Here is a 12635-nt window from a genome sequence, read left to right as displayed (position 1 = left end):
CATATTTATGTGTGTGTATATATATATATATATATATATACACACACACACACACACACACAGTCACCATAATAAAAAATATTAATTTTACCCAAAATTATGATATAACTATATCACAGAAAGAGGAAGAAGATAAGGATGTTGTGTTAAGGAGGGGCGACAAAAGGAAAAGAACAAAATACTCATCTTTCCTAGTAGGAAATTATAGTATCTAATATTTAAAATAACAAACAAAAAGTAGAAGAAATACATGAGAAAACTATCAGGAAAAACTCTTTAAAATTTTAAAGCGTGTGCCTCTGGGGGATCAAGGGTTTAAGAGTAGGGAGAGGTGAGGAAGGAAAGTGCTGTTTTATAAAGTTAAATCCATAGCACTTAAATTTTTAAAGTTATAAACATGCATTGCTTTGGTGAAAAAAGTTTAAAAATTAAATTACATATTTTATTAGCAAGAATCACAAATGAAATCATACCCGCTGTTTAATAAAAAAAAAGTGCCATGTTTCCAACTTTTTCCCCTCAAATTTACGTTAAAGATACTAAAAATGATTCAGATTTATCACAATGTTTTTAGATACATGACAAATAAATTAGAGCCTATTGAGTACAGATGTAATGAAAACATTCTCATTAAGCTTCTTCAAAAATTTCCTCACTGAAATTACAAATTGTGCTTACCAAAAGAAAATAATGATCTTCAGGTTCTGCCCTTAAATATTTAAAGATCACTTGCTCCATAAACCTTTCCATCAAATCCCAATCTTCAACTATACCATGGCGGATTGGCCACTATTAAAACAAAAAAACAAAACAGGAATTAAATCTTTATTAATATCAAAATTTTGATATTTATTATATAAAACAATATCTAATTATTATTTTATATTAATAATAGTAATACCAAAAATATTAGATGAGGGAAGCATTTCTTAGGTGTAATGACACACAGATCATTAGAAGATGCATACTTAACTAGAGATAAAGGAAATGATTTCTACATATTTTCAGATGTTTCTATTAAAAAAAATGCAAATATGTCAAAATATTAAAAACTATTCAATCTAGATGAAAGATTGCACCAGTCTTTCTGGATTTTTGAAAATTATATAATAGAAACATACCCCATTAAAATTCAGCTTGTGAAAATTACAGGTTATGACAACCTGCTTACTCTTTATTAGCTCTCACAAATATTTGTTGTGTGTCTAATATATAAAAAACAGCTGGTAAGTAAATAGCAAGAATAATCGTATATCAAGCAAGCAAAATTTTGTAAGACAAGTCATACATATCTGTATAGACTCAGTTTCAAAACTGAACCTGGCAGAACTACAGAAAATTCAAAAAGACATCGCAAGTACTTTCAATTTTCCAGGGAAATTTGGTGATACGCAGAATCAGTTTGACACTACATTATCTACTAGTTTAAAACAGTACAGTTTCAACATCAGTCAGTAACATCACTTCTTTGAAAAACTGGATTACCAGCAGTTGCTATGATAAAAATTAAATCTCTCCCCCCAAAAATCCATAAAATAAGAAATATAAAAAAGCAAATTAAGAAATGAGGATGGTGATACAAAATCTAATTCTAGGTGTGAGAAACTGACCTACCTGATAGGCACATGCATCCTAATAGTAACTAACTAATAATTAAACAAAAATATTTTCCTTTCAAAGAAGTGTCATTTTTTTTTCCAAGTAGCTACGTTGCTACTCAACAGACTGTTACAAATCCTTCTAAGTGACAAAAAACTGTCAAAACTTTTACTGAAACACTAAAGGCACTAAGAAAGTTTGTGAACCTCTGCAATAAAACAGTTTCACAACAGATAAATCTAAAGCAAAAATTAGTATTCTGAATATATGAAGAATTCCTTAAACAAGCCAAGTAAAAGCTTAGGCAAAACTCTTCCAAAATTTTATAAAAGAAAACATTTTTTAAAATACAGTTCCATGCATAGTATAAATATACACTCAGTACCTAAGGCTGAATTTATTAATGAAGAAAATATCCTATTGTCATTTAGTCATCATTAAACCTCTTATCCATTTTTAATAACCACATTTCACCAAAGCCTTCTAATAGATACTTCTTAAAGCATTACACTTAAAAAAAAACTTCTACTCCTCACTGTCTCATTGGAAAAGACCCTGATACTGGGAAAGATTGGAAGTGGGAGGAGAAGGGGATGACAGAGGATGAGATGGTTGCATGGCATCACCAAATCAATGGTCGTGAGTTTGAGTAAACTCTGGGAGCTGGTGATGGACAGGGAGCCCTCGCGTGCAGCAGTCCATGGAGTTGCAGAGCCGGACACGACTGAGCAACTGAACTGAACTCCTCACTTTGCTTTAGGAAAGGAAAGAGATGTACTTATTACATCATTCATTTTATAACATTACTGGAAGTTTACATATTTTAATGCTCTAGATGATATATATTCATTTATTCATCATCTATTATTGTGCACCTACTATGAATCACTGGCACAAATGCTAAGGACATGAACATCCTGTCATAAGAATCTATCTAATGAAAGAAATATAACAGACACAAACAATACACTATTAGCTTTTAAAGAAATAAAGTACCTAGGACAAGATGAACAACTTGCCTTCAGAGAGAAAATATGAAGGCTCCTACTTCTCTATGACTGAGGAGGTCGTATCTAAGCTGGGTCTTAAAGGAGCAACCTTGTTAATTTTGTTTTCAGAGTGGGAGGTAGAACAAAATGTAAATAGAGAATAGCAAAAAATATGTACAAACACTGCATAATATACAAACACAACAGTTATCAATGAAAAATACCTGTGCCTTTAGGGAAAGGGGTGTAGATAAGTAGACTGCTTCTAGATGAAGGGGACCAGGTTCTCAAAAACTATTACTTGCTTTGTATTGGTGTTTTACTCTATAAGAAATAGAACATCAGTAGAAATTTTCTATCAGGGTAAACAAAAATAGCTTTGATTTTTAAGAAGATAATTATAGTAGCACTGGGAAAGCTGAACTGAATCTTAAAAGAACAAAAGAGAATAAGAGCCCCAGTTGTGCTGTAAATGATGTTAGGCCAGACTGAAGGTTTCTGTCACTGTGAGAAAAAACTCACAAAGATATCAATAGGTTTCTAACTATGAAATCAGGATGAAAAGGATCTATAATTAACCAAGATACCAAAAATGTATTTTGCCTTATCTTGGAATAAGCAAGGGTGGAGTATATACAAAAAATCTTGTTTTGAATATATTAAATTCAAAAGCCAGAGATTAGGTAGGTGACAGTAGGCAGCTGGAAATCAGGTCAAGGAATTGGGTAGAGATCTAGGCCGTGCCTGCAAATGAAGGTGTGGATGAGATCATCTACAAAAGGTCTTAAATAAGAGAGAATCAAGGGCAGTACCTGGAAAATACTGATATTTGAGTAGTAGGCAAAGGAAGAAGAACCAGTGACAGTACAGGGGAAAAAATGAACAGTAACAAATAACAAAAATAGCCTATGTTAGGAAGAGAGCCAGCAGAGTAATCTTATGAAAGATGTACAGAACAGACTTTTAGACTCTGTGGGAGAAGGCGAAGGTGGGATGTTCAGAGAGAACAGCATTGAAACAAGTATACTATCAAGGGTGAAACAGATCACCAGTCCAGGTTGGATGCATGAAAAAAGTGCTCAGGGCTGGTGCACTGGGAAGACCCAGAGGGATGGGATGGAGAGGGAGGCGGGAGGAGGGATCGGGATGGGGAATACATGTAAATCCATGGCTGATTCATGTCAATGTATGGCAAAAACCACTACAATACTGTAAAGTAATTAGCCTCCAACTAATAAAAATAAATGGGGAAAAAAAAAAGAAAGACAAATCAAGAAAGACCAAGACAATTATATCCAAGATATAACTGGATTTAACAAAGAGCTTATCAAAATAAGTTTGCTTTTAAAACGACAGAGAGGAAAATAAAACAACAGCTAAGATGCTGAGGAAAGAAGGCAGGAATGTAAGAAGTTTTGTCATTTGGGTGTGCCTGTTGCATCTGGTAGACCTGAAAGTGTATTAAGAGAACAGAATCAATGCAGAGGAACTCTGGCCTCTCAGTTCACTGACTTCACCACCTCTGAAGGTGTCTTTTCCATTTTGGCCAATCTAGATCTTAGTATCATTATCATCTCTAAATTTCTGAAATGCAAATACACCCCCTCTCTGATCACAACTTCTTATCCTTCTAGCATACTCCAGCACCTTACTACATCTCTCTCTAGTATACTTTTTCTCTAGCCAAAACCCATCCCCCTTCACAACACACAGTTTAGATTTTGAGCCCCTTTACTCTGCTCATATTTCCTTTTGTCATTCCATCTACCAAAACACAACTTGGCATGATCCTACCCTAAACTTAACCTATATCCAGAATGCTGATCATACAAATCACACAGAACTGGCTGATAAAACTAAGAATTCATAGCTACTATTCCCAAATGGACATAAATATACTTGGCAAGCTGATGTTTCCCCACTCTTCATTTTTACTCTCATTATTGATGATTTTAAATATTCTCCCCATCACTCAGACTTCACTTTCCCCCCCTATTTCCTGAGCAGTAGAGAAAATGTCACCATGTGTTTCACAAGGAAAGCAGGAGCTAACAGTCAGGAAGCCAAACTGACTTTCCTCACCAAATCTGTAAAACTGATTCCACACTTACTTCTTTTTCTTTTTCAATTTTTTATAATTTAAGAGATCCTCCATGTATGAAGTAGATCATCTGTGCTCTGGATTCCATCCCTCTAGCTTTGTCATCGACCTGTATTACAGTCTGTCTTTCCTGTAACTTTGATGTCTTTTTCTAATGATTCTCTCACATTAGCATTTAAGCATTTAAACGTCTCTTCCATCTTATGCCCACAACTTATCTATTTCTCCTTCCCAATCAAAGCCAAACCTCACAGGATTAATCCTTTAATTTTTCCTGGCCTACTTTGCTGACCATTCACAATCCAACCTATACTTTCAATCCAGGCTCATTACTCTTCTAAAACTATTCTTATTAAGGTTACAAATAATATCCTTGCAGCTAAAGACAGCAAGTAATGTATGGGCTCTGGATCACTTGATAGCAGCATTCCACACTGTTATCGCTCCTTCCTGTCTACCCAGTCTAACTATGCCTTTTCAGAATCCTTTGTAGGCTTTCCTCCTCCATCCAAATCTCAATGGTGCATTGACCAAGCTCTGTGCTAGGCCTACCCCTAGAGAATCTTATCCCTTCCAAAAGTCCCTAATATCTTCCAAATATTTATCTCCAGTTCTGTCTTGTTTATAAGCTCCAAGAACAAAATATCTGTATAACCAAATATCTGTATAAATACAAACCATTTCAAATTACTTCTTCAAAGCCTTTCTTTCCACCCCATTACAACAGTCTTGAAGTCAGGAAAGTCATTTTTCTTATTTAATCTCAGCACTTTAAATAAAGTTGTTTATACATGGTAGTTTTTTTTTTTTTCCTCTTCTCTCTTTTTTTTTTTTTCATTTATTTTTATTAGTTGGAGGCTAATTACTCTACAATATTGTAGTGGTTTTTGTCATACATTGACATGAATCAGCCATGGATTTACATGTATTCCCCATCCCGATCCCCCCTCCCGCCTCCCTCTCCACCCGATTCCTCTGGGTCTTCCCAGTGCACCAGGTCCGAGCACTTGTCTCATGATAGATTTTTTGTTAATGAATAAATTATGAGAAGGGAAGAACAGACGTATAAAGGAAGAAATGTGCAAATCAGGCAAAGTGAATTTGAATAGTGTCTACCTTTTAGTGCAGGTGGGGATAGTGACTCTGAGAGTAGACACAAGGAAGGTATCTGGGTTACTAGATTTGTTCTCTATCCTGAACTTTTATGATTACAGTCACAAAATTTTTTTTAACTATAACTTAGCCTTACCTATTTTACAGTATGCAATTTATATCTCAATAAATAAGGAGCAGGAGGAAGATGGGTAGGGAACAAACAAGAAAGAGAAAAAGATAAAAGAGTGCACTTTCAGATGACACAGGCTTCAACAGGAGAAAAATAGTGGAGGTTTGAATAGAGATGGGAAGTATTTCTAGGTGTGATAATGTGGAGGCAAGGGAAAGACAATCACACTGATGATTCTGAGACTGAAAAAGTAAATACCAGTTACTTGAAGGAGCTAAAATATTCCTCTTGTTGGGGGGGGGGATAATACAGTTAAAGCAAGGTTGGAACAAGTCACAAGCGAAGAAGAAAATTCTACTGTGAAGAGGCCGAGAGTATTAATCCTGTAATTGAGTGGCAAAATTACTAAACAAACTAATTTTTTGAAATAAAATGTTATTTATAATTACACAAATCATAAAAATATACCTTTGTTGCATATGTAGGTTTTTCTATTGCTTCATCACCAATGAAGAAGTCTAGGTCATCAACACCTTTCATCACCCTCCTTTGAGCTTGATCGCCCACTTTTGCTGACTCCTTAATAGCAATACCTTTAAAATAGAAGTTATTTATACATGTCAAAAACTTTTTTTCAAGTGAGACAAATTTTTCACTTGTATTTTTTCATAATAAAGTATTATTACATAGAATATGATCTAGTATATTTAACTGCTAAATTAAAGCAAAAAGTTCATTAATTAAAAAATGACAAAATTCCTTTAATATAATGAAATCTCAACTTCTACCCAGAAACAAGGCCTCAAATATAAAAAGCCCCCAAAAGAGAAATACTGCTGTGGGAATGTTTCAGTTATGTTTTTAAAAACTATGTAAGCTCTATTTTCATCTGAGTAACACTGTAATTCCACCAAGTCAACACAGGTTTGCTGGACAATCAGAAACAAAAAATTGAAAACCAGTAATAAAAGTAGGAAAATTGCATGGGGAAATACTTTTTTTAAACTTTTTTCATATTTCTATCCTGTTTGCACTATGAACTAGCTTAGTTTTAACACTGGCATAAGGACCTGTTAAACTTTAATCCACATATAAAAAGGGAAATTTCAAATCATTCAGGTAAAATCCCCAGCAATCTCCTTATATAATTTCAAAAACCAGCACACAGTTCTAGACCTAAAACTTATTAATTTCTCAACTAAGTTGTAAATGTCTAAATCCTTCAAATTAAACAGCTCTTCATTCAAAATATCTGCATGGAGACTTTCCTGGTGGTCCTGTGGTTAAGACTCAGCTCTTCTACTGCATGGGTGCACCCTCTGGTCAGATACTACATGAGGAGTGGCCAAAAATTAAAAAAAAAAAAACAAAAAACAAAAACATGCATGCACATAAGCTGATGGGCCATTCAAACAGTTAACAATTTATATCCTTAATAAGGTATGTAGAAAATACTGAAGGAAATTCTAAATCTAATCTACTTCTAAATGCTGCTTCTCTAGCAAAATGCACATAGATATCCAGATGCGTCACTACAAACTTCCTAAAAGACAAAGATTATGAAAATAACTTTGAACCATATCCACAGGTTTTCCAGATCAAATATCCGTGTTCACCAGTGGCAATGATTATATCTGCTCATTATAAAACTACACCTGCAGCATTAAAACTAGTTGGGTGAAAAAAAACTCCACAATCAAAAATCTTTTCTTTCATACACAAATGGATTTTTAACATGGTACAACCTCTCGTAAGACAATGAAAACTAAAATTGCAAATTTTGGCAGAGAGATGAAATAGAGAAAGGATACAACGGTGATGAGAACCAAAGGTTTAAAATATCAAAATTATACGGGCTTTCAACTAAGACTTAATATAGCACTTAAGAATATAAGCAAAAATAAATTTTGCAAGAATCAGAGTTAACACATCAGGAATCTCCTGAAATAAATGTTTTAATCATAACACAATGCCTTATAAAAGATTACAAAATAAGAAATTGCAAAATCAGCATCTTATGGGTTGAGTTGTGTGCCCCCAAAAAGATATGTTTAGGTCCTAATACTTACTACCTCAGAATGTGACCTTATTTGGAAATAGGGTCTTTCAAGTTAAAATGAGGTTATTAGGATGGGCTACAATTCAATGACTGGAGTTCTTATAAAAATACAAAATTTGGGCATATCCATGTACAGAAGGAAAACAATGTGAAGACACATAGGATTAGCTATGTGACTGGAGTGATGCACATACAAGCCAAGGAATGCCAAGGACTGTCAGGAGACAGCAGAAGCTTTAAGAGCCAAGGAGACTTCTCCCCTAGAGTTGTTAGCAAGATCATGGCCCCACTGACACCTTGATTTCGGACTTCTTGCTGCCAGTACTACAAGCTTCTGTTGTTTTAAGCCACCTGGTTTTTGGTACTTTGCCTTAGCAGCCTTGGGAAACTAATATAAGCATACACATGGTATAAAACTAAACTCAAACATAACTAACGTGAAGTACTAGTTTGCAAAAGTACTCTATTTTAGTCAGCAACAGAGCCAATATTTGTCATCAAAATCTTAAACAAACTATCAATATATTGATATGTAAAGTTGGGACGAAAATGAAAAAAAGCAAATCTGTCCTTCCATGTAGATAACAAATATGCTTGAATCAAGGGTAAGAACAACAGTACTACAAATTAACACCACTATATTCCTATGGATAAGTTATTTCATCAGTGTCACCTAAAAGCCATTCCATGTATTGAAGCATTAGATTTAGGTAACAGCCTAAATTCAGATAATCAATCCTTAGAGAAATATATCAAAAGTTTATCAGAAGTGCAAAAGTCAAACAGGTCTGTTTCTAGAGAATGAAAGAAATATATAATAGCTCCCCCTTTAGAGATAATTTTGACACATCTTCACACATTTAACTTTGTTCTTGCCATACATAAACAACAAAACTACTCGTTCATGTCCGATGGGTGCCCAGTCGAGTCCAGAGATCTGTAGTTCAGGCAAGTCTAGTGATTTCTACCTTGTTCTCAAAATTACAGACTCTGAATCCTAAGCTGCTTTCACTATTCTCTGCATGTTTATCTTTCTATTTCCTTCTCATTTTCATAAATCAGTAGGAATACACAAAAATATTCAGTCACACAAATACTTCCAAAATTAAACCACCTACGAGTTAGCACCACCAAGGAATGGCTCAAAAAGTTTGTTGTCTGATATGCTAAAGCCTTAACCTGGTGGTAGGTCAGGTAGGTGAGAAATGTTACTATATAATGTGCAGAAGGTGAACTGTCTAAAAGTCAGATGTCCAAAATATGTCCATCAAGGACCAGATACATAGACCAGGCTAACAAATAAGAGCACAAACAAACCAAGTCAGAGAGTATTTTTTAAAAACATCTGAAAGATAAATTATTGAAACTGGACAGTCAGTTAAAGTGAAGTTAACAAACATAAAACAGAACAAAAATAACCTAAGTAAGGTTATAAAGTATTGGAGAACAGCTGAAGTCTGCATCTCTAAAGATGAGACGCCATCCTTATTTTGAAGCATGGGCTTTTGTTAAGGATGTCAACAAGCACAAGCCCTGCAAAAATCATGAGCACAAATCAAAGGATGGTCTTTGTACGTAACAGTAACACACACATTATTAGTAACAATATCTTCAAAGCGGATTCCCAGCTCATTCATTTTTGTCTTTAAAAAGGTATTTCATAGATTTAGTAAACGAAGAGCTAAAAAGAGATCTGAAATAAACGTTCAGAGGTACAGAAATGAGGCTACACTTAGAACTTGGCAAATCATGTTTCTAAAGGACTAAATCTTACAGTGTTGCAATGATTATGTTTTTCTTTTTTACTTTATCAAGAAAAAGATATTAAGTCAGCTTATTTGTGACTTAAAAGAAATACTTACAGGAAGGGATGATAAACTGTGGTTCCGTATTTCCAGCATATCCTAGTTTTGTATACCTGAAAAACAAAAAGAATTTTATAAGTATTTCACTAATATCTTGGCAATTATGAATTAATTCTTAGATTTCTATTTGTTATAAAGTAAGAGTCCATTCTGGGTAAATACTATACAAAATCCCATAGCTTCAATTCATTTAAACATTTCTACTTTCGAAATTGTTAAGTACCCATAGCTTTTATTTATTATTTGTATTTCAACTGTTTTACAAAACTGCTGTCTCTTGTATCACCAAATGGGTGATTAAGCCTCTGATAAAATAATATATAGTTCCATATGAGATCAATGATTTTAACAGTGTAACTCTAGATACGGGAAGAAGCAACAAGAGGGACTATTTTCCTGGATCAAGAGGCCAGTAATACAGGTGGTTCAGAGAATTTCGGATACTGTTCTATGACCTAGTCCAGCAGAGCACACGGAGTGGCCTATAAGCAACATCCCTGCCAGACCTGGGAATGAGCAGTCTCAGCACAACAGGACCAAACGGCACCCTCAAACCATGGTCAGATTTATGACCCGAAGGGACCCTGCCAACTGGAAACTGGCAACTGCCATCTACCTCTACAAAGATTAAATCATGGCCACTGCAGCTGCTGACCTTCAACACCACTGAAAGGAGATTAGGGTAGAGATCAGCAATCAGGCACTCTGTGCTCTGGAAAAACTGGCAGAACAGGCCTTCAGAGAGTTGGATATCGTCAGGAAAAGATTTTATGAGTCCCAATTCCTGCATCTTCTCATACACAGAGAAACATTAACATTGTTAAAGATGATATCTGCTGTGGCTAATAAGAAAAATATTAAGTCAAAATAGAGTAACTATGGTTCAGACATCCAAGGAAATAACGACGTGACACAATGGGTATAATTTCAGACTAGTCTTTGCATTGCTAACAAGCTGAATTTTCTGAGATGCGTCAGGCTTGGATGCCACTGGACATTATCAAAACAGTATCTGCTGGCAGCTAGTAACTACAATCTTACTTTTTATAAAGCTAGGCAACTGGCTACCTGGCTACAAGTCATTAAAACTGAGAAGGAGTCTATGGGGCTTTAGGGTCTTTCTGTGTCCCCTGTTTCTTCCCAGGTGGCTCAGTGGTAAAGAATTTGCCTTCCAATGCAGGAGTGGATCAGGAAGATCCCCTGGAGGAGGAAATGGCAACCCACTCCAGTATTCTTGCCTGGAAAATGCCATGGACAGAGGAGTCTAGAGGGCTAGAGTCTACGGGGTCACAAAGAGTTGGACACAACTGAGAAACTGAGTACACATAGCTTTTCATGAGAAACTGCACTTCTAGAAACTGATCCTATTTGGGATATTCACAATGTACAAAATAACATACAATAAGGCGTTTCATGACCATCTTGCTTGTAATAGCAAAAGTGAAAATAAAGAGCCATCAAATGAGAAACTAATTAAATGTGTTATGTTTAAAAGACAGAATATTAGTTAGCTATTTAAAAAGTGATTGAAAAAGCTCTTTATGTATAGATATGGAACAATCTCCAAAATGCTTTTGTTAACTGAACAAAATCAAGGTACCGAACAATGTGACATATGTAAAAAAGTAAAGGGTACAGGTAAAACATATTTGGCTGTATAAGCACAGAATATCTCTGGAAGAGTATAAAGAAATTCATAATTTTGGTTGTCTCTAGAGAACAGAACTAAGTAACAGGCAAGGGTAAAAAAGATTTTTTTATCACATATTATTTCATACCATTTGAATTCATTACTATTCAAAAAAAAGTATAAATTTTATAGTGTTTGTCATAATAGAGTCAACCTACAGTCTTACAATGGCTTCCCTGGTGGCTCAGCAGTAAAGAATCCGCCTGCCAATGCAGGAGACACGGGTTCAATCCCTGGGTCGGCAAGATCCGCTGTAGAAGGAAATGGCAACCCACTCCAGTATTCTTGCCTGGGAAATCCCATGCACAGAGAAGCCTGGCCAGCTACAGTCCATACGGTCACCAAAAGAGTTGGACGCGATAGAGAGACTAAACAACGTCTTACATTAACAAAATAACAACAAGGATGGCTAGAAAAGCGGAGCTTCCACAAGCAGCATGTTGGGGGCTACTTAGGAGACAGCTGGACACTTTTTGGCTATAAGGAAAAACCTGTTATCTATAAGCAGGCTTTAAAAAGAAAGTATTTACATTATGATATTTTGAGAAACACACTCCACAGATAGAGTTTGACTCCATATTCAAACACACTGCTAAACAGTAGGCAGGTAAATTACTGTGATATTATTGGATTCTAATAGTTTCAGCAGAAATATTTTTTAGTATAATGGAAAGATCTCTCTTTGGGGTACATTTTAGCCCCAAAATTAAGTTCAAGATCTGAGAGTGCTAACAGACTAAAACATTAAAAATAAGGGGAAAACATAAACTGTTCAAAATGAGATACTGCTCCACTGACCAAGTGTACAAAAATTCTATACTGTACACGCTATAAAAATAAATAAAACTTCTTTGCTAGACATACAAAAGACCCCCTTTAATATTTGGCTTCTGACAACATCTTCCAGCAGCCCTGACAGAACACCACACTACCAAACCATAAAAATACAAACAATTTCCAAAAAGACCAACTCATGCCGTGCCACAGAGCCACTATTAACACTGTTCCAGGTTAAATGCCAATGCTTTTCCATGAAAATTTTCACAACCTCCCACATAGTTGATTACCTCTGCCATTCTGAGTACAAGTATCATTTACTAATAATTC

The 12635-nt window shown here is 35.2% G+C and overlaps 1 protein-coding gene across 1 annotated transcript in view; it reads right to left on the bottom strand.

Moving 5' to 3' along the window:
• The window catches only part of ACTR3 (actin related protein 3), a 49888-nt gene that overhangs the window by 15514 nt on the left and 21739 nt on the right, over window positions 1-12635 (bottom strand). The window contains exons 2-4 of the mRNA XM_061135172.1: window positions 9836-9891; window positions 6383-6507; window positions 679-789 (exon numbers count right to left, since the gene is read on the bottom strand). Of these exons, the coding sequence (XP_060991155.1) occupies window positions 679-789; window positions 6383-6507; window positions 9836-9891 (292 nt within the window). The remainder of the gene's footprint in view (window positions 1-678; window positions 790-6382; window positions 6508-9835; window positions 9892-12635) is intronic.

Source organism: Dama dama, chromosome 33, assembly GCF_033118175.1.
Source record: "Dama dama isolate Ldn47 chromosome 33, ASM3311817v1, whole genome shotgun sequence".
NCBI classification, from domain to species: Eukaryota; Metazoa; Chordata; class Mammalia; order Artiodactyla; family Cervidae; genus Dama; species Dama dama.
Note: the sequence above shows the minus strand (reverse complement) of the source record. Positions and strands in the feature narration are given on the sequence as shown.